This window comes from Camelus bactrianus, chromosome 20 (genome assembly GCF_048773025.1).
Source record: "Camelus bactrianus isolate YW-2024 breed Bactrian camel chromosome 20, ASM4877302v1, whole genome shotgun sequence".
Classification (NCBI taxonomy): domain Eukaryota; kingdom Metazoa; phylum Chordata; class Mammalia; order Artiodactyla; family Camelidae; genus Camelus; species Camelus bactrianus.
Genome location: NC_133558.1, coordinates 30,220,748 through 30,246,668, shown reverse-complemented (window position 1 = coordinate 30,246,668; position 25,921 = coordinate 30,220,748). Strand labels below are relative to the sequence as shown.

The following is a 25,921-nucleotide window of genomic DNA, read 5'->3' as shown; positions in this document are numbered from 1 at the left end:
TGATGTCTGCTCTGCTTTGAATGCCTGGCACCCGGCTGTCAGTACACACTCAAAAATAATTTTTGAACCAATACATGCCCCTACTGCCAGAAATATTTACATTTTAAAACATATCTCGGGGGAGGGAGAATTGGATGAAGGCAGTCAAAAGGTATAGCTATCCAGTTGTAAGATACATAAGTACTAGGGATGTGATATACAATATTACTAATGTAATTAACACTGCTATACGTTATATATGTAAGTGGTTAAGAGAGTAAATCCTAAGAGTTCTCGTCAGAAGGAAAACATTTTTTGTCTATTTCATTCATTTTAAATCTATATGAGACTCTAAACTTACTGTGGTCATCATTTCATGTTGTATGTAAGTCAAATCATTCTGCTGTACACCTTAAACGTATACAGTGCTGTGTGTCAACTACATCTTAATAAAACTGGAAGGGAAAAACACCTCTAACTGCCATTTTAAAAAGGCTCGGTCAGCTATTAGCAGTGAAATGGGGTGGTGGAAGGAAGGGGTTCTCCTTCTCAGCCCCTACCCCCAGCCCTGCCATCACACAGACAGCTGCTGTCTCTTCCAAGACATTAACTAGAAACTGTGGTCAGTTCCATCATCTTGTTCTTGTTCCTTAGAGCAGTCAGTCTTATTTCCAGTTACTCTCTCTCCTTTTAGGGTCAACATGGTCATGCCTCTTGCAGAATTCCACCATCTTCTTAATGCTACGTCCTTACGGCTGACACCGTCACAGAGGCACTAGCATTCTCATAGAAAAATACTCAGGATGTATCAACACTCTGGCAGTGGAAATCTTTGGAGAAGAGATTATGGACATTTCAAATTTTCTTCTTTTGATTAATTTTTATTCTCTAACTTTTCTATCATATACTTGTCTGCATTTTCTACTTGAGTAATTTTTTTTAAGGCTAACTAACTTAATTTCACTGGTATAAAGTGAAACTCTACTGAGGTAGTTAACTTAGAAAAAAAAGTGTTTTCATCTCACAGAATTCAGTGTTTTCAGCTCTGTTAAAACTTTCATCTTGATGAATTCAAGACTCATTCAACACAAGGACCTACTGTATAGCACAGGGAACTATATTCAATATCCTGTAATAACCTATAATGGAAAAGAATCTGAAAAAGAATAGATATACATGCATAACTGAATCACTTTGCTGTATACCTGAAACATTGTAAATCGACTATACTTCAATTAAAAAATTAAAAAATTAAAAATTGGGGGAGTTAGCATGCACAAAGTCCTTGGTTCAATCCCCAGTACTTCTATTTAAAATAAATAATAATAAAATAAAATAAATAAAAAATAAAAATTAAAAAGACTCATTCAATGAACATTTATATATATATACACACATATTTACATATACATACATACATACATACACACACACACGCACTCACACACAAACCTTGGGACTTATTTACTATGCAGCAATGCTAGCACATCACCAGGCTTGCTTCCCAGGTAATACTACTTCACAACATCAACTAAGAATACCCTGAGCACAGTACCAGGCACTCCCATGACTTTACTGACAAAGCACCGGGGAGTCTGGGTAGTGAATAACTGAACAGGAATAGACCTGGGCTCCCTGCCCACCTCCATAAATCATCTGCTGACTTGCAGAGTGACATGCAGCAAATGAGTTTTCAAGTGCCCAGGCCTCAGTTTACCCACCTGTAAAATGTATACCGCAACCCTCAAAAGGATGGAGAGAGAATCAGTGAGGTAACGTCTAAGCGGTTGGAACTCCTTGGCAGAGAGGCGCTACATAATTACTATCTGGTGTTTAAGTGCCCTTCATGTGTGCCAAGTACTTTATGATCATTCCTCAGCAGTGACTCCCAGCTACTCTGAAGTTGTCTTCGTGTCTATTTCCACTTAAAGGATGAAGAAATAGAACTGGAAAGAAGCTTAGTAATTTGCTTAGGGTCACTCAGATGGCACTGAGGTCTCAAGGGGACGTTCCAAGTCCTCCAATTCCCTTAACCATAACTGAACCCACATCTTAAATACAAACTACCCATACAGATGAATTCCCTGTTCAACTGCTCTGAAATAGCCCTCACGATACAAAAAACACTGTAACTTGTTTTTGTAGGATAGAGTGAATAGTGAAGAGGTGAAACAGAAACCAAAGCGCTAGAATTAGTAACCCAGACTTCACAATCAGCCTTTTTTTTTTTAACACATCTATATTTCTCCTCACTTCCGGTATAACAGTGTTTCAGTACTTTCATAATCTCTTTGAAAAACTCGTATTTTTCTACTAATAATTTCCAAGGCCAACCCTAAGGAGCCCAGAGCCCAGGTTAAATCATCCTGAGTTTTTCTGGGCCAAAACACACGTTAGCATTTTCACCCAGGTTGCAGCTCATGAAAATTCGTGTTGAGAAGGTACAGGATGAGAAGATGCACCTAACAGAGGGTGAAGGGGTGCATACACCATCTGTGGGTGCATGGAAAGGCGGAAGATATCAGCATGCTTGAGTGTCAGCTGACCCTTTCCCCACCAGCCACTTCCTCGGTAGCTCCAATGAGGGGTGCCCACAAACTGGAGTCACCCCACCCACTCTGCCTACAGAGAGTGCCACCCTGATCGTGGCCTCCCAGGTCTCTTTCAGCCCTGCTCCTTGTGTCCCCAAGTCTATTTTCTTCCCCTGCTTCATTCAACGTCATTTACCATCTTTTGGTAAATGAAGCATCCTTTGGTTCTGAATCCTGTACTCCCACCAAAATGATGGAAAATGGGTGGGTGGCTACCACATCTAAGAAGTGCTGCTCTGGCTGTTCAACAAGCAGCAGCCAGAAGACCTTGGACAGGCAAATGCAATGATGGAGTTCTTTACCATAAATTTGGACAGAAAGTTCCAGAGCACCACAGGGCCTGCCTAAGGCAAGACGGTGAAACTGAAGATTGAGTTTCCTGTCCCTATATGCCCCTGCCTTTGCCTTCTCCCCCTGCGTCTGCAGGAACACTCCCTCCCACCACCTCTCCACCCACTGGCCCCGGACTTTTCAGAGCCCCCACTTCCCTTCATCCGTCTTCCGTGAAAGTATATCTGTCCTGGATTCCATTCCTTTAAGCACTGCTCCACTAACCTGATAATAACGGCCTGAAAGTCCCAGCCCAGACGATGGCTAGGAGTGTGGCCCTCAGGCCCTCTGAGCAGACAAGACTCTCAGCAGGGGGCCTCTCACGTCCTGCCCCGCTGGCAGCCAGTGTACACCATTGCTGACATCTCCAGGGACACAGACTGAGTTTGCCACAAACGGGCTCTCACTGAAGGATCTACATGAAGAAAACTTAATCCAGAAGGAAGAACTGACATGCAAGAAGGAATGGTGAGCCTATAAATCAATAAACATATAGGTAAATGTGAAAGTAACAGTTTAAACACTGACGACTGATTTAAGGAGCATAAAACAAGGATAAAAACATCGAACAACAACATTAGAAGAGAGGGAGTGACTGTGGTTTAAAGCATGCTAAAGTTCTCGTATCTAAGAGGTGGACAGATGATTAATTTTATTAAGACAAATATACACATTAAAACAGTAATGATAATTACTGAAAGAAAAGAAAGAAATTGAATGATGATTTGCAAACCAGGAGAAGAAAACAGCTGGCACGTATCTAGAACAAAAATGAATAAGAAATATTCTGTACAAAGGAAACATGTGCAAAAAGGGGAAATACGGAAATACAAAAACCAAAACTCACACCTTGCAATGATAGAATCCTGCACTCTTAATAATACACCAGACCTGAAAAGCATCAGGAATCCACAGCTCTACGGCTAGCCTACAGCAGAATGGCCACACTTGAAGTCAGCAATGACCACCTTCAAGGCCTGCCCATCTGACTCTCTGTTTACTTTGAGTGCCCAGGACTTTCATTCTCCCTTTATCTCCCCAAACCCACTCCCAAAAAAGGATTTTGAGGACTTATTTTTATCTTAGTATGAATTTAAGTCTGTGTTGCCTTTTCCAGAGGTGTTCGGATGTAAGCCTGAATTTTGAGTTTTAATAAAGAGCTTTTGTCTACTGATAAATCGAGTCTCACATCAGCCCACAGCAGCAGAGAAATGTGGAGAGGAACAGGGAACCCTTCCTTTGCTATTTGAGTGCTGCATCCCAAATACAGTCTCCTACTTGAACTGTTGTACACGACTCTGAATTAATATCTTCTATTTCAACGGCTTTTTTACGCACTCTCTTAATTTCCAAGAGTTGCTCGAAAACCATAAGCAATTCATTCCCATACTTGCCTAAATTAAAACTTGTGAGATTTTATGTGAAGCCCAAAGACAGGCTTTAGTTGACATCACAAAGGTATCCTATAAATATGCCAGGTAGGGACAAGTGTGACTACAAAGAGCAACACAACGGAACTCTTTTCTCTGTTATTTTTAAGTATTTTCTATTCTGCTCTGGTCTAGCCCTTCCTGAAGAACGTGCTAGAGTACAAACTAAATAGAAGTAAAGAGATTCAGTGATCTATTGCGAATTCCCTCTGTTGGAAGGAAAATTTATTTTTTATGAATAAATAAAGCCCCCTCCTCACTTTTTTTCTCTCTTGAGTCCCTAACACTGTTTCAAGAATGAATGATTTCTGACTTACACTGCGAAATAAGCCGGTGACCCATCTGAATCAAGTCTAGGTGTGTTTTTAGAGCACGTGTCACTTGAAAACCCGCAGTGCTGTATCTGGTTGGAAGTGAATAGATCCACCAGAACCCACATGTGTGGACAGGGTGCTCTTACCGTGGAAGCCACGGTGCCCTGTGAATGAGAGGGCAAGAAAGCACACTCGGGACTGGAAGCCAGGGGAGAGGGCAAAGGAGGCTCCCGAGCGTGTTTTAACGGCCGTGATAATCCGCCGTGCAAGGCGGCGAGGCCCGGCTCCTCTCTGCAGCGCGCGGCGCGGCTGAGCTCAATTACTGCCCTGCTGTCTGCGAGCGGAGGAATGTGTCAACAGGCCGTATAGCCTTGCATCAGTTCCACAGAATGTTGCACAACACAAAATGCCTCTCGATGTGTCATTTCCTTCTTGGCCATCTTCCCAGCTCCTGACAGTCAGTCAACCAAACAAAACCAAAAAAAAGGACTGGAAGAGATTTAAAACTGCTCTTCTCAAGAGTGCATTCCACCGACCACCACCAGACTTAACCTCCACCAGCGCTTCTGACTCCCCCTCACCATCCTCCTCAAAGAGAGGGTAAAAGAGGACAGCTTTTCTGAACTGTTATTATTCTCCAAAGGCAAAGATTTTCAGGGATGTTTTGTGTTACCAGTGACCAAATGATTAATATTTATGACCATCAAACTGCTGCTTGTATTTGCTGACTTGTAAATATCAGATCATGGCATTTACCCGTAACTTCCATTCCTTGGGCATGTCACAGACAGGCAAGAATCAGGGCAAGTCTGCAAGTCAAGAAGTGAAGGGCTTGTGGGAAGGGTAATAGCTCAGTGGTAGAGTGTGTTCTTAGCATTCATGAGGTCCTGGGTTTAATCCCCAGTACCTCCATTAAAAATAATAATAATAAATAAATAAACCTTAAAAAAAAAGAAGTGAAGGGCTTTTTTTGCAGCACCATGGATGGATGTGGGGGGCATTATGCTAAGTGAAGTCACTCAGAGAGAGAAAGACAAATACCATATGCTATCACTTATACATGGAATCTAAAAAGTACAACAAACTAGTGAACAAAAACAAAAAAGAAGCAGACTCACAGATAGAGAGCCCAACCAGTAGTCACCAGTGAGGAAAGGGAAGGGGGAGGGGTAATATGAGGGTAGGGGAAAAAAGGGATACTATAGGATTATACAAAACCATGTGTGTGAAGCCTTTGAAAATTGTAAAGCACTACAGAATTTAAAGAATCTTTCATTCAATTAAAAATATTGTTTTCCCATTAAAAAAAAATGTTAAGGGCTCTTCTACTAATGCTTCCCAACAAAGAGTAAAATTCAGGCCTGTGGCATCAGGAGTACAGTATGAGGCTGACCCAGGTTTTCTTAAATTGTCTTCACAAACAGCAAGAATGTGGATGCAGAGAACCACGCCCTGACGTATCAAATAGCCTTAAAACAACCCTTCTGCTGTCCCTCGATCCAACACACTTGACTCCCCCATCTTCTTTTGCACGTGACCAACCTCTAAACAAGCATCCACCGTTGATAAATAAGTCAAGGTCGCGGGCCAGCCACCATCAGAAGCCTATTCCTTCACCCAAGTAGGATGACGAGTAGTGGGGGAGAAAAGCCAGCTGCCACTGACGCCATCAGGAATGAGAAAGAGAGAGCACCAAGCCCATCGCTCTGTCCGCCCCTTATGGGGCTGGAGAACAGCATGGGAGGAAAAATGGGACGCTTCTGGGCCCAGATCACTCTGTTTTGATTAAGTCTGTTTCCTTCAGCTTATCAGGTAAAAACGTCTGCAACTGGGAGTTGCAAGAACAGCTAACAAACAAACAAAACTTTTTAATAAAATAAAATAGAGAATATGGAATAATAAAATGTTCTCCAAAGAATTAAAAATGTGCTTATGAGCTGCACAGGTGAGAAGGAGCGAGCAGGAAAAGAGAACAGTTTGCCTGACAAGCCGAGGGAAGCAGGCTGTTGGGGCAGTTCCAGAAACACGCAGGGGACCCTGCACATCCGGATAAGCTCCCACTCACCGAAGTGCCAGCCGGGCTGCAGTCACCCACAGAGCCACGGAGCAGCACTGCCTACGGCCTCCTCAAAGTCTGCAGGGAAGGAGCTGGGTCGTGGGAAAGAAAAGGTGGGCATCCCCCTCCCCACCAGGTCAGGACAGGGAGCTGGCCGGCAGGGACCAGTAGTGTCCCAGCAGTAAGGACACAGGTGGCGGCTGTGGTCTCTCCTTGAAAGGAACCACAGTTTACTTCCCTGAGGCACCACACACACAAACTCTTAGAAGCCCACTCATGTGTGTGAGGTGTCAGGTGTGCAGCTGTGCTGGCAAGTGAGAATTTTCCAAGCTGGGTGATATAAAGTATAAAACCTCCAGGCTGGTTCGCTTATGAATTCATAAGATACTTGGGCTACAGACCTGCCACGCTGCCAGGCAAGGCAAATTACCTCTTTATGTTCAAGCATCTAATAATGTTCTCCCCTCATATGAGTATTGACAGGGCTTGGCTTGGTATGAACCTGCTAATACCAAGCACCACAAGGTAACACTCACCCTTAATTCATCTGAAAATTACCTAATTGGTCCAATTCAGTGCAAAGCTACTATCACTGAAACTTGTCTCCCAGATTAGAAAGTCAAGAGACCTTTCAGGAGATGGTACATCAAAAAATTATTTCTCCTATTGCAACAATGACATTGACCATCTAGGCACTTATGAAAGTTGGTCCAGGGAACCACTGCACCCATCAGACATAGCTTTGTGAGGCTTCTTCCCCTTGAATCTAGGCTGCACCTGTATCTTGCTTCAACCAACAGAGTATGGAGGATGTAACTCCATGCCAGTTCTGAAGAAGCCTTACAAAGGCCTAAAAGCTCCCACTTTTGCATCTGAGGGAGCCCTGAGCTGCCATGCAGAAAATGAGACTCTGCCAGAGGGGCCACGTGGAGAGGGAGAACTGGGACCACAGGAGAGAAAGGCCCAGCTGTCCCATCCTTCCAGCCATGCCACTAAGGCACCAGACCCGGGATTGAAGCCGTCACACATGTTCCAGCACCAGCCACACGAAAGACCCAAGCGAGAACCCAGAGCAACCATCCGGATGCAATCCCAGCCCACCTGCAGGACCATGAGAAGCAATAAACTGGTTGTTGTTTCAAGCCATTGTGTTTGCGGATGGTTTTGTTATTTAGCAACAGGTAACTGAAAAAGCAGCAAGAGAACTGAAAGGATTCCATGTAAGGTGATTTACTTTTTCTATCCTCTGCCCAGCCAGTAATACCTTTTCCACCACTTCTCTTCCCTCACTCAGAGCCACTACAATAGAATATGACATTGCTAACCAAGATTTCACCTTGCTGGAGAAATTCTTAAAATCAGTTGGAACCAAGTGCATAAAGGGAACCAAGGATCCTAATGGAAACCGATGTTTAAAAGAGTTAGGTCTCCAAACGCATCACTGCCGCCGCTGCTGCTCCACTGGCTTCTCCTGCTGGCGAACACACAGCAGTTGCTCTTCGGAGCTAACTTGCCAACAGGAGGTCAAAACACCTTGCCTAAACACGAGACTTACAAATTTGGGATCTTAAGTATGATGTCACGTCTTAAAATGATAAGCTGGCAGAGAGAATAAATGGCATTCTGTAAAGATGTGCACCATTTTCATGTTTACGCTACTTAAGATGAAGGTTCTAATAAGTCATCAGCTATGTTCCTTTAAAGGGAAGTTTTATAACTGAGATGAATCACAACTGCAAAAGATCAAAGTTAGAAAACATCAGTGATGCCATGGGGTACTTTTTAATCTTGTAATGAGTGATGATCATGTGCTCTTATGAAGTGAGTCCAACTGCCAACGCCAGATGTGTCTATTAAGAGAAGGAGTTGTTTTGTGACGTACAGCACCGGTTCAGCTGCCAGAGACAGAAAACACAGAAGGAGGAAACCTTTCTGGGTTGTGAGTGAAAAGCGAGTCTTGGCAGATGTGCTGATAAGCAGGGCCTCCAAGAGGGGCACTAGTGTCACAGCATCCTCTCTTGGACTTTGCCACAAGCAAATTGTGTTCATCACCAGCTCTGCACAGCTGTCCCCACACAGCAGGAACACCTGCTCAGGCACAATTTATAACACTTACTAGTGTCATTTACTAAGGAGCAGAAATTAGTAAAGCCATCTGCAAGAAAAAAAAAAAACATTACCCTAGAGAACAGAATCTAGATGGTATCTATTTCCTGGAAGCATGCTATAAGCAAAACTACAGCAAACGTCTGACACTGAAGGAAACTGATATAATAATAGCTAACGCTTAATAAGCACTTGTACATGACAGTCACTGTGCTATGTGTTCTACACACATTACATCATTTAACATCTCTGCAGCAGCTGATGAGAAAGATGCTATCATTATTAGTCTCACTAACAGATGAGGAAACTGAGGCAGAGAAAAGCTAGGTAACTTGCCTACCACCACACAACTGGTGAATGAGGGAGCTGGGCTTTCAATCCGGACAAGCCTGACACTAAAGCCACACCCTTAATCACTACGTATGCTGAGCAAAGACCCAGTCAGTTAACCCAGAACGTGTCCTTGTTCAAACAGCTCATCTACCAGAAGTAGCCTTTCCAATATACACCATGATCTGCAGAGGAAGGAATGAAATTCCATGAATAGGAATCTATAGTACAGAATACTCAGCTCCTTCAAACCTCTCCAGTAATAAACAGATGTACACTATTTTGATGACAACCACTACTTAAAGAATTAAAATTCTGTGGGAGAGGATGCTAAAACAATTGCATTTGTTGTCTTCTTTTTTTTTTCTCTCCCCTCAGGAAAGCCTTTTTCTAAAGCCCTTCTCTGTTTAACCATCGATAAAATTAGCCACTTTGAAACCTAGAGTGATGGTTGGTAAGCTACAAGTTGTGTGCCAAATCTGCCCCACCATCTGTTTTTGTAAATAAAGTTTTACTGAAACACAGCCGCAACCATTCGTGTATGTACTGCTGCTTTTGAGCTACAGTGGCAGAGCTGAGTACTGCTGATGGAGATCAAACGGCCCACAGGGTCGAAATCATTTACTATCTGGCACTTCAGAGAAAATGTTTGCCAACCCACGTTCTAAAGGATTCTCCATTTAACATCATATACACACCAATCAATCAAAATCCTGTTACGCTCACAGCTGAAGAAAATGGAAAGTCCTGGGAGTCTCAAAATTAAAGAACCATATTGAGAAGACTGCTATAATTACAAGCATTCAATGCCCAGATGGCCAAGAGCAGGCCAAGATCCAGGACAGAGAATCCAGGTTGTAGGATTAAGATGTTACTGATACCAGACCCATCCTTATATCCAGACACTGAGTGTAGCCAGTCACCTCATGAGGTCAGAGAAATGACATCACATTTTCCTGGATGTTTCTGGCTTGTGAGAAATGATCCTCAGGCTGACCTAGGGTGGTGGTCAGCCCCTCGAGATCTGTATCTGCTTCCCCCTCCACCCTCTGCACCCTCAGCAACACCCAAAGCCTGAACTCGGGTCACACACATACCATCCACCCATCTACCCATAACCCTTACTGCTTTCAGAGTACTTCTCTGCCTTTGCAGGGCAGTGAGCCTATTAAGTGATTAATTCTGCCAGCAACCTCCTGGGAGTGAGATAACACACTACCCTCGCTTGGAAGAGAAGTAACTTTCCCAAAGCTACTCTGCCTCCTCACTTTTGTCACAACTCTCAGAATGAGGCAGAGCCCACCTTTCTCTGCTTCCTCTACCAGCCATCAACTTTGAGCATCAGCTCGCAAGCATCTGGACACACACACACACAGAGACACACACAAACAATAATGGTTTTTCCAAGAACTGAGAAGAACAGCTGAGATCAGCAGGAAACATCTTTACAAGATAAGTTAGTAGTGTTAAATGTTTAAAAACTACCATCCTGCTTTAAGCATCAGCAAAATGGACGTCCCCCACTTCTCAGGATTGCAGGAGCTACTGGGATAAAATGTTAGGAGGTAACTTCCATCCTAAGGCATCTTCCCAGATGGACGGCAGTCCAGAAAAAGTTAGGCAGAACCCCAAGCCAGGCAAGAAAGACCTGGGCTGATCTCATCCCCTGCACTGCATGGCCACTGGCCCTGATGACTTGTGTGTGGCCACCACCTAACAGGACGTTCTCAACCTGAAGGGACAGGGCCAGCACTCCCGACGCTGAGATCCTAGAAGAACGCCATACACGTGAAAGGAGGAGAAGAGAAAAACCTCAAAGACTGGCTTTTGAGGCAGGAAACCTCCCTAGTTCAGACGAGCAGTCAGCCTCTGTGAAAAGAAGCAGTGGCAAGAGGGGCGGAAGGGCAACGTGCGTTCCCACCGCTGAGGGCCAGGCTGCCCGGGCAGAGGCAGGGCTTCACCAGCCCTTCCTCTTGGTTTTAGGGGAAGAAAAGCGATGCCTCTCTCACTGTCCAGGCAGGTGTCTCGTTATATAACCAACATTTCTGCCAGCTGTACCTCCACCACAAACCAAATTAAACTCTTAAAAGACAATGGCTGGGACGCCAGGGTATTCACTCATCAAAGACAGAGTTCTGTGTGATGTTTCCGCTGGCACAGAATTTTTAATGTTGTCTATGTCCAATGATCTTTAATCTATACATATATTTGAATACTGCTGCGGTGAGGATGTTCAGATCAGTTTTAGGGGGAGGGAGGAGTAAACCTGTTTTAATTTAGATTGAGAGGGAGATGCCTTTTAACCCAAATGGATTATGGGCACTGTCTTAAAGGATGCTGGCTATACCTTCTGGATGTCCAGACAGACAAATAAACCAAGGTTTGTCTCTATCTGTTAAAAGAGAAGATCTATGACAATTACTAGAACATGACCCAACAACAGTGCTGTAACAATCAAGCAAGTTATCATTTGCAAATAAATTCTTTGTAATTAAGCAGTGTGCTCTTTACAAAGGGAACTGAGTGGGCGAGCCAAAAAGTTAAAACACATTCTTAGACCATGGGAAACGTACGCGGATGCTTCTTGACTAAGGTCGGGATTTCTTAGTTTATTGTTTTCTCTCTCAGCTCTCACGGGGCTGTTCCGCGCTGTCTGTCTACTGTGTACAGTGGATGAGCGGAACGTTTAGCAAAGTGTTACAGTGATGGAAAGTCACAAAGTGATGTAGGTCTTAGCAATTTTGTGGCAAAAGTTAAAAGTGTAATATGATTCTCTACTAACTGTGAAGTTCTCCTCACTGTCCCTCAGAAAAATATATATCGATAGCAAACTCTGCAAAGAAACTATTTATGTGAAAGCAGCATTCTCAGCTTATTTGGGCTAAGTTCCCCACAGGGTCTCCGCAAACTCTGTTCCCATTTTCAACAGGAAGGTAAGCACTTACTTCTGGGTTCCCGGGGTCCATCCACTGTGACTTTAATAGCTCGGTGATAGGTGGCTACTTGGGGAGGATTTGTGAAGACAGTTATGGTCAAGGTGAAACTCTTGCCTGCGGATGGAAAAGGGGAAAATTCACAGTGAATATAAAAAGACAGTACTGATGACAAATAACAGGACAGATGTCCCGATTGCATTTAAGCATCTCTGAAGAGGTAGCAAAACGAAGGTGAGGGTCAGGACTTCTTATTCTGATGAGAAAGGCTCGGGTGGCCACTTTAGGAAGTCACTAAGCTTGCTGAGTGCTAGGAACATCACCTTCGTGCCAGCACTGGCGGAGAAGGCTCCAGTTCCAAAATAGAGCAGCTCTGTAGCAAGAGTTGTAAAGAAAACAAAAACTCAGGTCCACTTGAAGAGGGTTCTCTCCCCTTACAGTTTTCTCCAACATCAGGAACACATCCAAGCCCAGACAATTTTAGAAGTCTTTATTTAGGATTAGGTCATGACCCCATGAGAGAACAATAGTAAATCACTGTTGATTATGCTATTTACTTCATATGGCTTTAGCATTTCATTTGCTTAACTGCACTACAATAAGAAGATGAAAGAGGAAGGTTCTTCTGGGAATCATTTTAACAGGAGCCAGTGTCTCCTGTCCTGGCCTTAATGTGCCTGTGGTATGATGATTTCATCGTTGCTGGAACAAAGTTTTTCTCCTCCCTGACCCCCCTTCCCTCACATACATCCTTGCTTAGCAGCAATCCTGAAATAACTCCCCGACAGTGACTTATTTTTTGCTAAATGTACATGACATCTTCCAATGTAAATATGAATTCTTGCTTTTAGCAGAGGGTGTGCTTCATTGAAATATTACATCTGATGTTTCAAATTAATGAACTAAAAGTGATGAATGTGGGGGGACAGAGAAAAGTTTGGGAGCCGACTTTGGATGTTTGCTTTCTCCTAAAGATACCAGACTCTGCTACCCAGACTCACTGACAGTTGTAATCAGTTAGATTTGCAACGGTTAGTCATGTCAGATAGTCAAAACTGCAAACTGTTACAAGACAGGAAAAGGTGGGCGTGAAACAGTGACTCAATAAAACATTCAGCAATCTCGGGCCAGAGCATTCATTTAGCCTGCTCCTGTAACAGATCTTTAAAAAGCTCATTTCATTTTGCTTTGTTGTTTGGTCAGAGACTGTTTTTCCCTTTGTCGAAAGCTGAGGGTATTAAATCAAAACACAAATCTTAAACAATATGTAGCAACGCAAACTTTAATGCAATCTTTTCAAAGCTTAATACGGAACAGGTTACATACAAGGCTTAATGTAGAACAGGTCTTTGGCTGTCAAGTCTAGTGAATGGGTTTTCTTTTCAACCCAAACCATGTAAGTTCTTAAAATACATTTAAGACACATATCATTTGTTACTCAATATATACAGTTTTAAATCTCTTTGGCTATACTTTGGCCAAGAGAAAAAAAAAGGAAAGAGAAACTGGGGGGTGGAAAGTAGAGGGAAAGATAAACATTGATTAGAAACCTGTTAAGTGCCAGTCGCTTCATACACTTTATGTCATAGACTCCTACCCAGTTGGGTTTATCACCCCCATTTCACAAATGAGGAAACTGAAGCCCAGAGAGCCTTAGTAATTTAACCACACAAATAATAAATGGGAAAAATCAGGATCTGAACTTGGGTCTTCCAGACCCTAAAATTAACGTTCTTCTTTTTAACTTTGTCAGAGAATACTTTAAAAAATTAATAGGAGATTTATTGCTACATGTATCCCAAACAGCTCCATCGGCCCAAGAAACAAATATAAATCTACTAATGTGATATGTCAGCCAGAATGTTGAAATCATCTACCCTTAAAGTGTCATTGATAGATCATATTTTATCCATTATATATCAAAAGTTACATGGATTTAAGTAATTTAATTGTATGGTTAGGGAACAGAGGATTTATTATAAACAGTAAGACTAACCAGAAGAATAAGGCAGCCAGGAGTCTAAACTGGTTATGGAAAACTGCAAGTCCACAGAAATGGAGACTAGGAAGTTGAGTGGGAAGCCACTGGATCGGGATGAGGACCTTAAGACAACGGGAAGATCTGGAGGAATGAAGGGGCTGAATAACCTAGATTGGAAGTTAATTTGCATTAAACCATAGAAAGATGCCATTCTAGGCTGGATCGATGTTCTGTGAGCCAGGACTGCATTTCTAACAGTGGCTTCTAGGGCGGTGCTTGGAAGGCAGTTGTCATCCATGGCACTAATCTTAATAAATCAAGGATGCACACAGCTCAGTCATCCTTAATGACTCTAAATAACCTGCTAGAGACACTATCCTTGAATTTATCCAGACTGGTTCTGAGAATATTTCTATTTGAGACTTTTACAATGTACTTAGGATATTAAAAGGCAGAGACGCTTCTCCCAAGTTCAGAGAAACAGCTCGTGTAGGAACAAAAGCCAAACCTGAAATTCACCCTATAAGTATAAAGCATCTAAATGTTCAAAGCAGAACCAGTTTCCTATAAAGGCTTCTTATGAAAAGAGGTGGCTTTAGGGGAAAGGAAACAAGCATGCAAGTGTGACTGTGGCCTTCTAAAATCAAATCCTAGGAGCAAGAAGTACTTTAACAACTAAAACAAAGACCACGGAGGTTTCATCCACTCCTTATTGCCCTCTTAGAAGGAAAATGGACATAACGTTCAAGAAACTTCCAGAAACTACCACTCAACTAGGTAATTTGTTCTTCACCCTATAAACAGCAATACACTTCCTAAGTCAAATGTTTGTATGCGTATTTGAGACTTTCTTAAATTTAAAAAGAAAAACCAACTTTTCCAAATCCCATTGTTTACTACTTTCTGTAAGTGATAAAAATGCAGGCTCTCACCGAGGGAGCTAGCACTCATTAGTCAACTAATTGTAGCATTCTTGGCTTCATCTAGGAACTAGTTTTGCGATATGTCCTCAAGTCATATATTTTCTGAGATACACATAGAAACTGTCATTGAAGGACAATTCCAGCCAAGCCTGAGAGGCTGTCAGAAATAGTCAGGAAAGTAAAGACTGTAAGCAGGGATTGTATCCTACATTGACAAAGTGCCATGCTCTGTACACTGTAGGTGCTTAAAAATGCTTGTAAATTAAAAGCAACAAGCTTAATGTCAAGAGTGAGGAAGCACACCAAGAAAACTTAAGGACCAAAGTCATTTTAAATATGTTTTGTTTCGCAGGGGGTTGGGGGGTGGGTACAGCTCAATGGTAGAGTGTGTGCTTAACATGCACGAGGTCCTGGGTTCAATCCCCAGTACTTCCATCAAAAAAATAAACAAATAAACCTAATTACTTCCCTCCTCAAAAAATGAATAAATAAATACTTCTGTTTAAAAATACAAAGGAGAAAAAGGAAAAGACGGTTAAAAAAATATAAGCCACTCCTAAGTCAATACAAGTTTCACCAATGTTCTATTTTTATTCCAAAGCACTTCCAAAAGTTGTGGTCATCAGAGAACCTGTAATGCCAAAGTAGTGATGGACTCCTTTCTCGATCTAAAACTGTCTTCCAGTTTCTTGAGAGCTTCTATTCCTACCACTGAAAAGAAAAAATGTAACATTTAAGGAAGAGGTGTTTTTTATTTTTTAATGCTATTGAAAATAGAAAATTTAAATAGCTGGGGGAAAAAATACAAAGGTAGCAGCATGTTGACCGAGACTTAAAACTGTAAGAGAAGTGTAGCAGTGTGACAGTCAAAGAGGAAGCTGGAAAGAGCCTGTAAGAAAGCAGGTCAGCTACACAGGCAGGTTAAAGGGTTTCCTGCCACTGAAGAACTGACCCATTTTTTCTTTTTTTCAAAGAGTGGTATCTCTTATCAGTGTCCTTTTTTTCTCCATTTCGGCTTGATATTACTATTTCCTTTCATGTAATGTTAATGTTGTGATATAAAAATCTATTATTAGTGATAAATCAATTTTTCTTCCTCTCTCCACCAGCTCCCCCCTACCCCCAATCTAAGTCTCGAAGACAAGTCTGGACCAATTTCTCCATCCTGCCTCTGGCAGCAGACTGTAGCATTTCAGATCCTCCACCAAGTCCCGGCTGCTTCAAAGGAAAAATCCTACTTTCTTCAGTTAAGATCATAAGAAATATAGGGGGAGGGGGTCAGCTCTGTTTGGACATAATTACACTTCATCAAAAGAAGCTTTCTTCATCTTCCATGCGTGAAAAGTCTGCAAGCAGTTAAGTCTGTCTCTTTTTTTTAAATATAAAAATTGCTATTTGGGAAACCAGCCAAAACTCAGAAAGCCAATATAGTAAAACAGTGCACACCCTTTGTTTCTCTTTGAAGTTTCTTAAATAAATATGTTGAGGGTTTACAAAGTACACTATCACTTTGCCATAGTTCCTACTCAAATTGATCAGAGAAAAGTTATGCAGCATCTATATAATACAAAAGCAAGATAAATGAAAACACTAGCTTGCATCTGTAAAGTAAAATAAAGTATAGCGCCTGGTCTTTTAAATACCAAAATTCATTACTCTAGATCAAAACAAAGTAATATTACATAAGAAGAAAATGTAATTCAGAGCATACAGGTAAATCATCATGTTCAAATTTTTCTTGATTCTTACTAGAAGAAAGAGAAACTTTCATTGTACTGTGGGCCTGCACCAGTAACTGAGAAAGAAAAAAAAAAAAAAGAATGCACACACGTACACACTTCACACCTAATCAGTCAATAGTGAGATACGATGTGTGTTTTTTTTTCTTTTAATGAACGTGAACTAAACCTGATGCAGAGATAACCCCTTAAGTTTTGATTCTACCAGAGGCTCTGAGCCTCATTTTAGTTCAGACCTTTCAGTGACAGTATCTCATTAGCATGCATCATTTTTTTAAGTTAAAAGTACAACTTCTTGGCCCTATTCCTAGAAAGTAAACTAAAACTACTCATCGGAAACAGGCTTGCTTAAATTTCCCTTATCAACTTTTTACAATGGTAATAATTTGACATCTGATCCAAACTAAAGTGCAGTTATTGGACATGGTTTAAAAATTGATGTCTCTCATTTCCTAATTCAAACTTGGGTTGAAGTAATTCCATAGGTCTTTATAATTTATTTCACCCACGTTCCAAAGGGGTCTATTTTCTATCTTCTTATCGAAATACTTAAAAATGGAAATATTAGATTCAATAAATAAATAAATGAACATAATACTTCTAATGACTGACTATTAAAAGTCTCTCTACAGAATAAGTAAATAAAAGCCAAAATACTGGTTTCCTTAGAGGCTTTTTAAAAAAACATTAACCCCTTTTATGAAACAGCTATGAAAACCCTAAAAGGGGTTATTTTCTGTTTTACGATCTTTTGAAGGATTCCTAATATTTGAATGGGGTGGAAACTCTTAACTAATGTGGAAATATTTAGAGTCCTGATCATTCATCTGTCTAGGCAACTTTATGTAGTCATTCTAACATAAGTAACATATTATTCACTTATTCAAATGAAAGGCCTCTGTAAAAAAAAACCGTAATTTTTAAATAGGTTCTTATAGGAGTAAATTAAATCATATAGAGGTAACGTGTGTGATTAGTGAAGAGCATTATGCTAGCTGCCCTTGCTACAACTTACAGCAAAACTGATATTACCAGGAAATTGATCCAATGCAGTTCCTTTTTTCTTTCCCTTTTGCCACTGAATCTGCTCAGTTACTTGGCTCCCTAAAACTCATAACTGGAACCTCCAACTGTTCTTCCCTCTACCTTATATGCTCATACACAGTGGAACTGGTTCTTCTGAAAACATTGTTTGAATTTTCGATATCATAAAAGAAAATGAAAAAGGCCTGAGCACTCACTAAAACACTCAACTTCATCTGGATGGATTTAAATAAAACCTTCAGTAACTCCATTCAGTAGAAGGTGCTGATTTGTATACAGACTAGCCTACATTTCATCCGAGGATCCTAATGTGTTTAGTCCATTATCAGTATTAAAAATCAGAGACCTACCTCGTCCACTCCGGCCCACAAATCTCAGATCGTTGAACCTTGCTACTTGGTTTTTCATAACAGCAGAGGCATTTCGGAGCTCAGCAGAATAATTTTCATCGTTACCCGCCATGACAGTAACCACAGTCCCATCTGGTACCTCTCCGAGGGCTACCACCTACATAAAACAGGAAACACAGCAGCAATAATGGCACCTCAGAAAAGCGTAAAAACTGAGACTACATTCTCACTGTAAATGATGCATCTCATCAGTACTCAGGGCTCTAGGCCCGTCCTGGCAGACAGGAACGAAGCGTCTGCACATGGGTTAGGATGCCACTTCAAACAGACCAATGTTTCAGGGTCCACCCATTTCAAAGGCAGGCAGAAGTTCCCTTCATTTGTTGTTGGATTCTTCACAGCATACATGTACATTTTTATTAAATCCCCATGTTAAGTTGTCCATAGGAATTACGCCGCAGAAGGAAAGCTGATGCCCCCCATCTGCAGACTGCATAGCACATAATAAGGCACCGCCTGTCTGCAGCCTGGAGCGCCCTGAGGTGTGGGCAGCTCTATGGGAGAAGACAGTTAGGGGAAACCTTAGAGCTCCTGGCTACAAAGAAGCCTAAATATGGTGAGGTATCCAGAACTACATTTCATCTCCTTACTGTGGGCTGGATACTCAACTGTCAATCACACTGCAAATAATTACTGAATGCTCGCTCTTCAGTGGACCCAGCAGAATGTGTAAAGCCATCCAGAAGTTTAAAGTCTAGGTACAGAATAGACATATATAACAGTCTGAAAATGATCACTGACAAATGAGTGGTATCGACAGAAAATACACCCCTGGCCAAACTTCTGTCTTGTTCCATCTGCCATCTTGGAATGACACACTTGCCTCCTTATCTTCAACAGTTAACCTGCAGCGGATTAACTCGGGAAAGTCAGGATCCAGAACAAACAGCCTCTGAGGCTAATAAACCTTTTCCCTGCTGCAAGGCAAGGGATCACACTTTGAACCAGGGTCGGCTAATTCGCAAAATGGGTGCCTCTGATGAGCAATGTTGGTGCAGTGTCTCTGCTGTCATGTACAAAACGCACTATTCTTAATCCATTACCACGGCCCTGCCCCTTGACATCCTTTCTCTTGACTAACTGCCAGGCTCCTGGAACATTCAGATGATTTCCATCTCTCCCTCATTCGACTTCCAGATGCCCTTGCGGTGACTAAGCAATGGCTCCAGCTACAGTAGCCCACTCCTCTCCAACGACAAGACCCATGTGTGCTTGCCTATCTGGCAAGTATTACCCTCAGCCTTCTACTCCTAGTGCTGCTCCCTCCTTTGTCAACAATTCCACAAGGCAAACCTAAGCCTTTAATTCATGCTCCCAGTACAATTTGTACATAACTCTCATTAAATCAGATTTCTTATCGTGTGATGAAACAGACACTATCACTATATTCTAGGTGCATTTCTCCCACCCATGAACCCTAGCCCAATGCCCCTCCTCTCCACCCTCTGCTCGAGCCAGGGAAACAGCCAAACAAATAATAACAACAACAACAACAAAAACTTGTCAATATTTTCTCTATCTTTCCTTTTCTCTTAGGCTGTTTCTCTGTTCCAGTCCTTCTTTAGTACTTTGTTATTCAAAGTGCTAAAATCCTAAAATGTTCCCTAAAGTATAGAACCCACTTCTGTAGCATGCCACTGTACTCAGATGCTCCTCATTTAAATGTCCACGTAGGAATGATCTGTCTACTCCTTTTGATACACTAGCCCAAAGCGGTGAGGCTCACGCATAGGTGTCAAGACTATATTAGGTTGGAAGCTACATGAAGGAAGGGCCTTCATCTGTCTTGCTCGCCACCATATGCCCAGCTCCCAAAGCAGTGCCTGGCACATAGTAAGAGATCGATAAATATTTGAAATAAATAAGTGAAAGGGCACCACTTCCACTGCCAGTCGTCGGTGAGAGAACCAGTTAAAGGTTGAGTCAGCAAACCCCGCTAGCAGCAATATGCCCTGGCTCCAAACTCATTTTCTGACACCTTTTTTCGTCTCAGAGGAGAAGGAATCATGCCGACGATCCTTTACCCAGAATATACGGTTACTCTGTTCAATCTGAGAAGTCTCCCGGGTCCAGGGTAAATCCCTTGAGAACACAACTTCCTTCCTGCGTCCCTCATCTAGTGCCTCGAGGGGCTACTGAACACAGGTAATGCTCTGCCCCTGATGGAGGCCAGGCACATTTCAACTTTTTGAATCCACCATGCCAAGAATGTGCACATTTAAAAAATACTGAAATAACTGACTCTGTTTGCCAGTATTCATCTGAATGTTTGACATTTTTTACACTCAGCATATTGTGCTTTTAACACCTGCTGTGTGGCTTTCTATGTCAAAGTAAATATGGAACCAGTAAGCGTATTAATGAAGGCAGAAAAGTTGTACTGTTTAGAAGAGAATTAATGCACCAAAAATCAAGAGGCCCCACTTCTTCCCCACCTCTGTTACACATCTGCTATGATCTCAAGTAACTTCATCTCCCAGAGCCACAGTTTTCCAATATAAATTGGAAATCATTTTTTAAAGTCTATAATGTAGTAGACACTATATAAGTATTGAGAATAAATGTAACGATGTACTTTTTATAAGATGAGGAGGCTAATTTCTGCTCCAAGTCGGCTGTGTGCTAAACATAGGCTTTTACTTATAAGCATCCTAAAAGGGTCCAATTGAATATGTAATTCTGCACTTTATGGCCTGAGATGATCTGGGGGGTTGCTGAGAGATACAAGAAGACTGCCGATGGGTCACACTCCCGGCTGGCTAAATTTCAGGGGGAAAAAAGTGAAGAAATCTGCCCCAATATAAAGATTTTTAAGAGCTCTGGGACATTATTATTTTACTGCATATTTTTAACATAATGGATTTTTTTTTAGCTAGAAGAAAAGGAAAATTGATTCAATATGGGAAAATATGAAAGAAAAGTTCCCTAAGAGTGAAATACATAAATCTATTTTTCTTTGCTTAAGCAGCATAATAATGGGCTATATTAAATATTGGAATATTTTACATATTACATTTAATAACAAAACAAATAGGTAATCACAAATTGTGTGTCTTCTACAAGGCTTACAATTTGGCTTGGGAAAAAAAAGCTAACTAACAAGATATAGTGACAACTTTTCCTGTTATGGCTGAATTCTATTTTAATAGCTAAATATATTGGTTTTTTTCTGCTATTCACTCTACCAAATCAGATTGCCTAATGTTTTTCTGAGGGGGAAAGAGAGGGAGGGGGCTAAAGAGGACTGTATTTGACTTTATATCAATCAGAAGTATAATTATACGTTTGAGTGTTTAAAGAAAAAAAGTAGATCTCTGTAGCTAAAAAGTTTCCCTTGGAGATTCTCAACTGTGTTTATCTAAAAAAAAAAAAAACCAAAAGAATCAAGAATTTTTTACACACTTCATCTGTACGGAACCCAAGCAATGAAAAACATTTTCAGGGGTAGAGAGCAGTCAAAAATCGCCTTTTAACTAGTGAGGAGTTAGCACGCATTAAAATTTGTTTCCATATTACCCAATACAAAAAGTTCTGTTCTGCAAAGAATAATTTGTGATGAAACCATAACAGCTACTTTTCTAGGTGCTTTTAAAATATAAAATTGACAAATTCCAGAAACTTCACAGGGCAGAGGGAAGTAATTTTGTGTCCTGGCATTTCAGACTAGAGAAAGAAGTTCCTTTATTTCGTGCACCTCGCTATAACTAGCATTTAAATCACATGATATGTAGCTTGTGCAAAATAAAGTAAACGGATACTTAACTCTAGAAATGCTATTGAAATTTTTTATGAGACTCCCTATGACTAAATCTGTGAATTATTCTGAAAGAGGAGCAATGGAGAATTAACTCAGACTCTTAAAATTGTTTCTGTGGTCTTATTATATTAAATTTAAATTGCCTATGACATTTCCATGGACAGAAGACTAGTCTTAACCAATCAGTTACTCTTACAGACCAGTATCACTTGGCACATTGTACTTGTAGCAAAATTGAAATGTAATTATTTTTCAAGATAAAACTCGATCAAATCTTTCTTTGGAATAAAAAGAAAGGTAAGGGCATACTTGCAAAAAGGAAGTTTTAGTCCTTTGGTAATTATTTAAAGATAACTTTAAATAAACTATCAACAAGTTTCACAAACATTAGAGTTACTTCTTAGAATCTAACCTAGAATTTAGAAAAACCAGACTGAATTATAGAGCAAAGAATAAATACAATATAAAAATATCATTTCATAATTTTAAAATATATGTCAAAGAGAAATTTGGTGGAAATTATTTCAGTTTAAGCCAGGAATATATACACCATTTAGCAAGCTGGTTTAGATCATCTGACAATGGATATCCTGGAATTTTGAAAGGATGCAAACAAACAGCAATGTCAATGGAGAGAAAATAATGAAGGCTATCTTCCCATGCCTGTTTTCAAATACAAGTTTTCTAAAAATTTATTTATTTATTTTCCATCTAAAATTGTTTCCAGTGTCTTACCAGTAAGTTTTATACATTCAATCCTAAAATGTTTATCTTTACATAATTTGCATTGCATTTAAAGGAATGACACAAAAATGTGTCTGACTTCACACAACTTGAAATCTATTCCAGTTTACACAATTTTGCACAGCAATTCATAGTAGGTTTTGTAAAGTATAAACAGGTTTAATAACCTGTTTTTCTTTGTTTAGGTATAATTCCATTCAAAAAGACACAAACATAAAATGTGATCATTAAATATGTAAGGAAAATACAAATCATTATGTCAAATACTAGCTGCATACTTGTTTACGAAGAGAAAAATGGCCAATGATGTTGAAAAAATTATTTTCAAATAGAAATTGCTCCATCATTTTGAAACCATGCTTATGACAAATACTGAAAGGTATCATTAAACATACAGAATTAACTATGAGCAATAGATCATATATCTAAAAATGTGTTTTCTTTCCTTAACATTGCCAGAAAAACATATGATTCTGGTAAATATATAGTCCAGTGTTCTCTAACTTAAAACAGTGCAACAGTCTTGCACTACTTTTAGCTTTCAAACATACATCTGGACTTAAAATTTCTGCACAGTGTTTCAGCTTGAAGCTATTTAAAGCAACGGAGTTATGAACCCTGAACACCAGGCTTCAGGGTGGAAATGCTGACAGACCTCTAAGGACAGGGTGCTACTGGATGCAGGGCTAACATGTTCTCTCTCCACTGTTTCTACCTGACCATTAACTAATGAGCTGAATTTGCAAACTGCTTTTTCATCACTGCAATTACCTAGGACAGAAAGGGCCAGGGATCCTCTAATAGTATGCCTTAACTATTTTAAGCTTTCAGTGAGATACATCTGAGACAAATGTTAAAAATATTATTTCCATTTCCTTGACACCTGGGAGGACTGAACATTTCAAAACTGCAGAACTTTGTTAAAAATATAACGCTAATAAACAACTTTACATATTTTAAAGTATACCAGTTGTTTTTGCACTTTTACATGCGAGAGTATAAATGAATTCGGTATTCTTGTATAATCTCAAAACAAAATCAGGTGAACAGCACTAATATGTGACGTGTCTTAATACACTATATCGCCAGTATCATTTTGAAGCACTGTTTTAAGTTAATATATCAAAACACAGTCTACTGAATTCATTTCTCATTCTCTGCACTGCTGAGCTCAGTGCCACAGACATAAAATATGGGTTCAATAAATATTATATTGATTTGAATGCCAGACTTCTCAACAATTAAGTTCTGTATGTGTGTTTTGAAATATATGTACCTATCTGATATCTACCCAACAACACGATAATTTACTTTGTGCATAGCTCTAAATATGATAGCCAAAGAGCTGTCACCACTTTTAAAACTGAGACTTCTTCATATTACTTCTTCATTGCAGATGTATTTGATTATGTTGCAAGAGTGTACAAAGTCTACGGCTTGCAGGCTTTTATCTCGAAAGTAAGGTAAAAAGCGGTTGTTTCTACTAACATTCAGATGAAAACAAACAAAAAAAGCTGTTCTCAAAATCTGGATGTTCCAAATATCTACACATCTTTTTCAGCAGAGACAAAAATTCAATACTGACGATCTTAGCTATCACCTGCTATTTGAATTTTGTTAAACACAGGTGTGGGGAAGGGAAAACATGAAAGTCAAGTTTTAGGTTAAATCAATTTATCTTTCAATTAATATGAATTAAAATATTCAATTTAATATGGCTGTGTGTTACCAATGGTTTTGCTGACTGGTTAAAAGTAAAATTACTCTGTAACTAATGGTAAGTAGGATTAATAGCAGAAAAAGCAATTGATTTTCAAAATAATTTTAAAAGGGTGGTAGTGAGAAAAATCTAAAGATTTTTAAGAATTCCTAAGAACAACTCAAACTAAATCGCATTCTATCTTTATGCCAAAAACATCCTTTCTAGCTCAAAATCAGTTCAGCACCATAAATTTAAGAGAATGGTTCAAGACATTTATACCTTAAACATGTTTAGCAGAACAAACATAACAGAGAACATCAAACATTTAAATGATACCTTTAAAAACGTCAGCACCTATCCTTATATTTTTACATATCCCAACTTGTGGCATTTTATATATAAAATATCTACTTATTTGTATTATTTGCTGTTTCCACCTAGGTTTTATGTTTGTGTTTTGAGGGGTTGGGGGGTAGGGGTAGAAACAAATTTCCACGCTCACTTAAGGCTAATTAGAAAATTTTGGGCTCTTGGAAGATGAACATTGTAAAAGATATTTCTCAAATGAAAATCCTAATTTCTGCGATTCACATTTATTCTGAGCTTTTCATATTTCAAGGAAGAAAACCCTAACCTACAAAATGGATGGTTATAAAAGGAGAAATAGGACGGTTAAACACACACACACACACACACACACACACACACACACACACACACACACACACACACGTTTCTTGAGCCAACTGCAAAATGAAACTTGCCCCAGAATGCAACATCCCTTTTCCATAACAATTCATTCTGATTTCTGTTCTGATATAAGACATTGCGAGATAATCAGTTCTAATTGACCTGGACTCTTCTTTCTTTCCACCCCACCCACACACGGAATATGAATAGGTGCGTGGAGGTGGGGGGTGGGGGGTGATCCACAACTGGGAACTGCCAGTGGCCCGTGGGAGTTTGGCCCCAGGGTCCACAAGGGAGGAACTGGCACAATTTTTCACCCCCTTCAGCAAGGCCTGCCTTACCCTGCTCTCCACAGATCCCAGAGCCCAGGGGACCCAGGCCCACCGTCCCGGGCTCAGAGACGAGACCGGGCCGGAAGCGTCTTTCTGGGAGCGCTCTTCTCCCGGGCGGGCTCACCTCCATCCCGGGCGCCCAGTCCCGCCAGGGAGGACGGCCCGGGATCCCATTTCCCCAACAACTCCGAGCGCTCTCGGCCCTGGGGGCTCTGCGAGGGGGCGAGGGCTGCCAGCGGATCCCCCTTGCACTACGGAGACCCATCCGGCTCCTGAGAGAGGGCCCGGACGCCGCACTCTCAACCTGCCGAGCCGCTGCCCGCGACTCCGGCTGCTGACACCCGCCCTCAAACTAACGGGCCCGGACGGGCGGAGGAGGCCGCGGGGCGCGCGGAGGGCGCTCTCCGGCCCCGGGGTCACTCCCTCCGCTACCAGGTCACGGGCCCGAGCCTCCCACAGCCTTGCAGAAGCGGGAGGGACCTTTGGAATCTGAGTCCTTAAAAGTGAGAATAAGACGAATTGCACCATGT

At 40.9% G+C, this 25,921-nt stretch overlaps 1 protein-coding gene across 3 annotated transcripts in view; it reads right to left on the bottom strand.

The window, feature by feature from the left end:
* RUNX2 (RUNX family transcription factor 2) overlaps window positions 1-25,921 on the bottom strand; it is a 206,134-nt gene that overhangs the window by 96,776 nt on the left and 83,437 nt on the right. For all 3 annotated transcript variants that reach the window (XM_074348839.1, XM_074348840.1, XM_074348841.1), the window contains 2 exons: window positions 18,107-18,263; window positions 12,082-12,186 (listed from right to left, as the gene is read on the bottom strand). In XM_074348839.1, coding sequence (XP_074204940.1) covers window positions 12,082-12,186; window positions 18,107-18,263 — 262 coding nt within the window. The remainder of the gene's footprint in view (window positions 1-12,081; window positions 12,187-18,106; window positions 18,264-25,921) is intronic.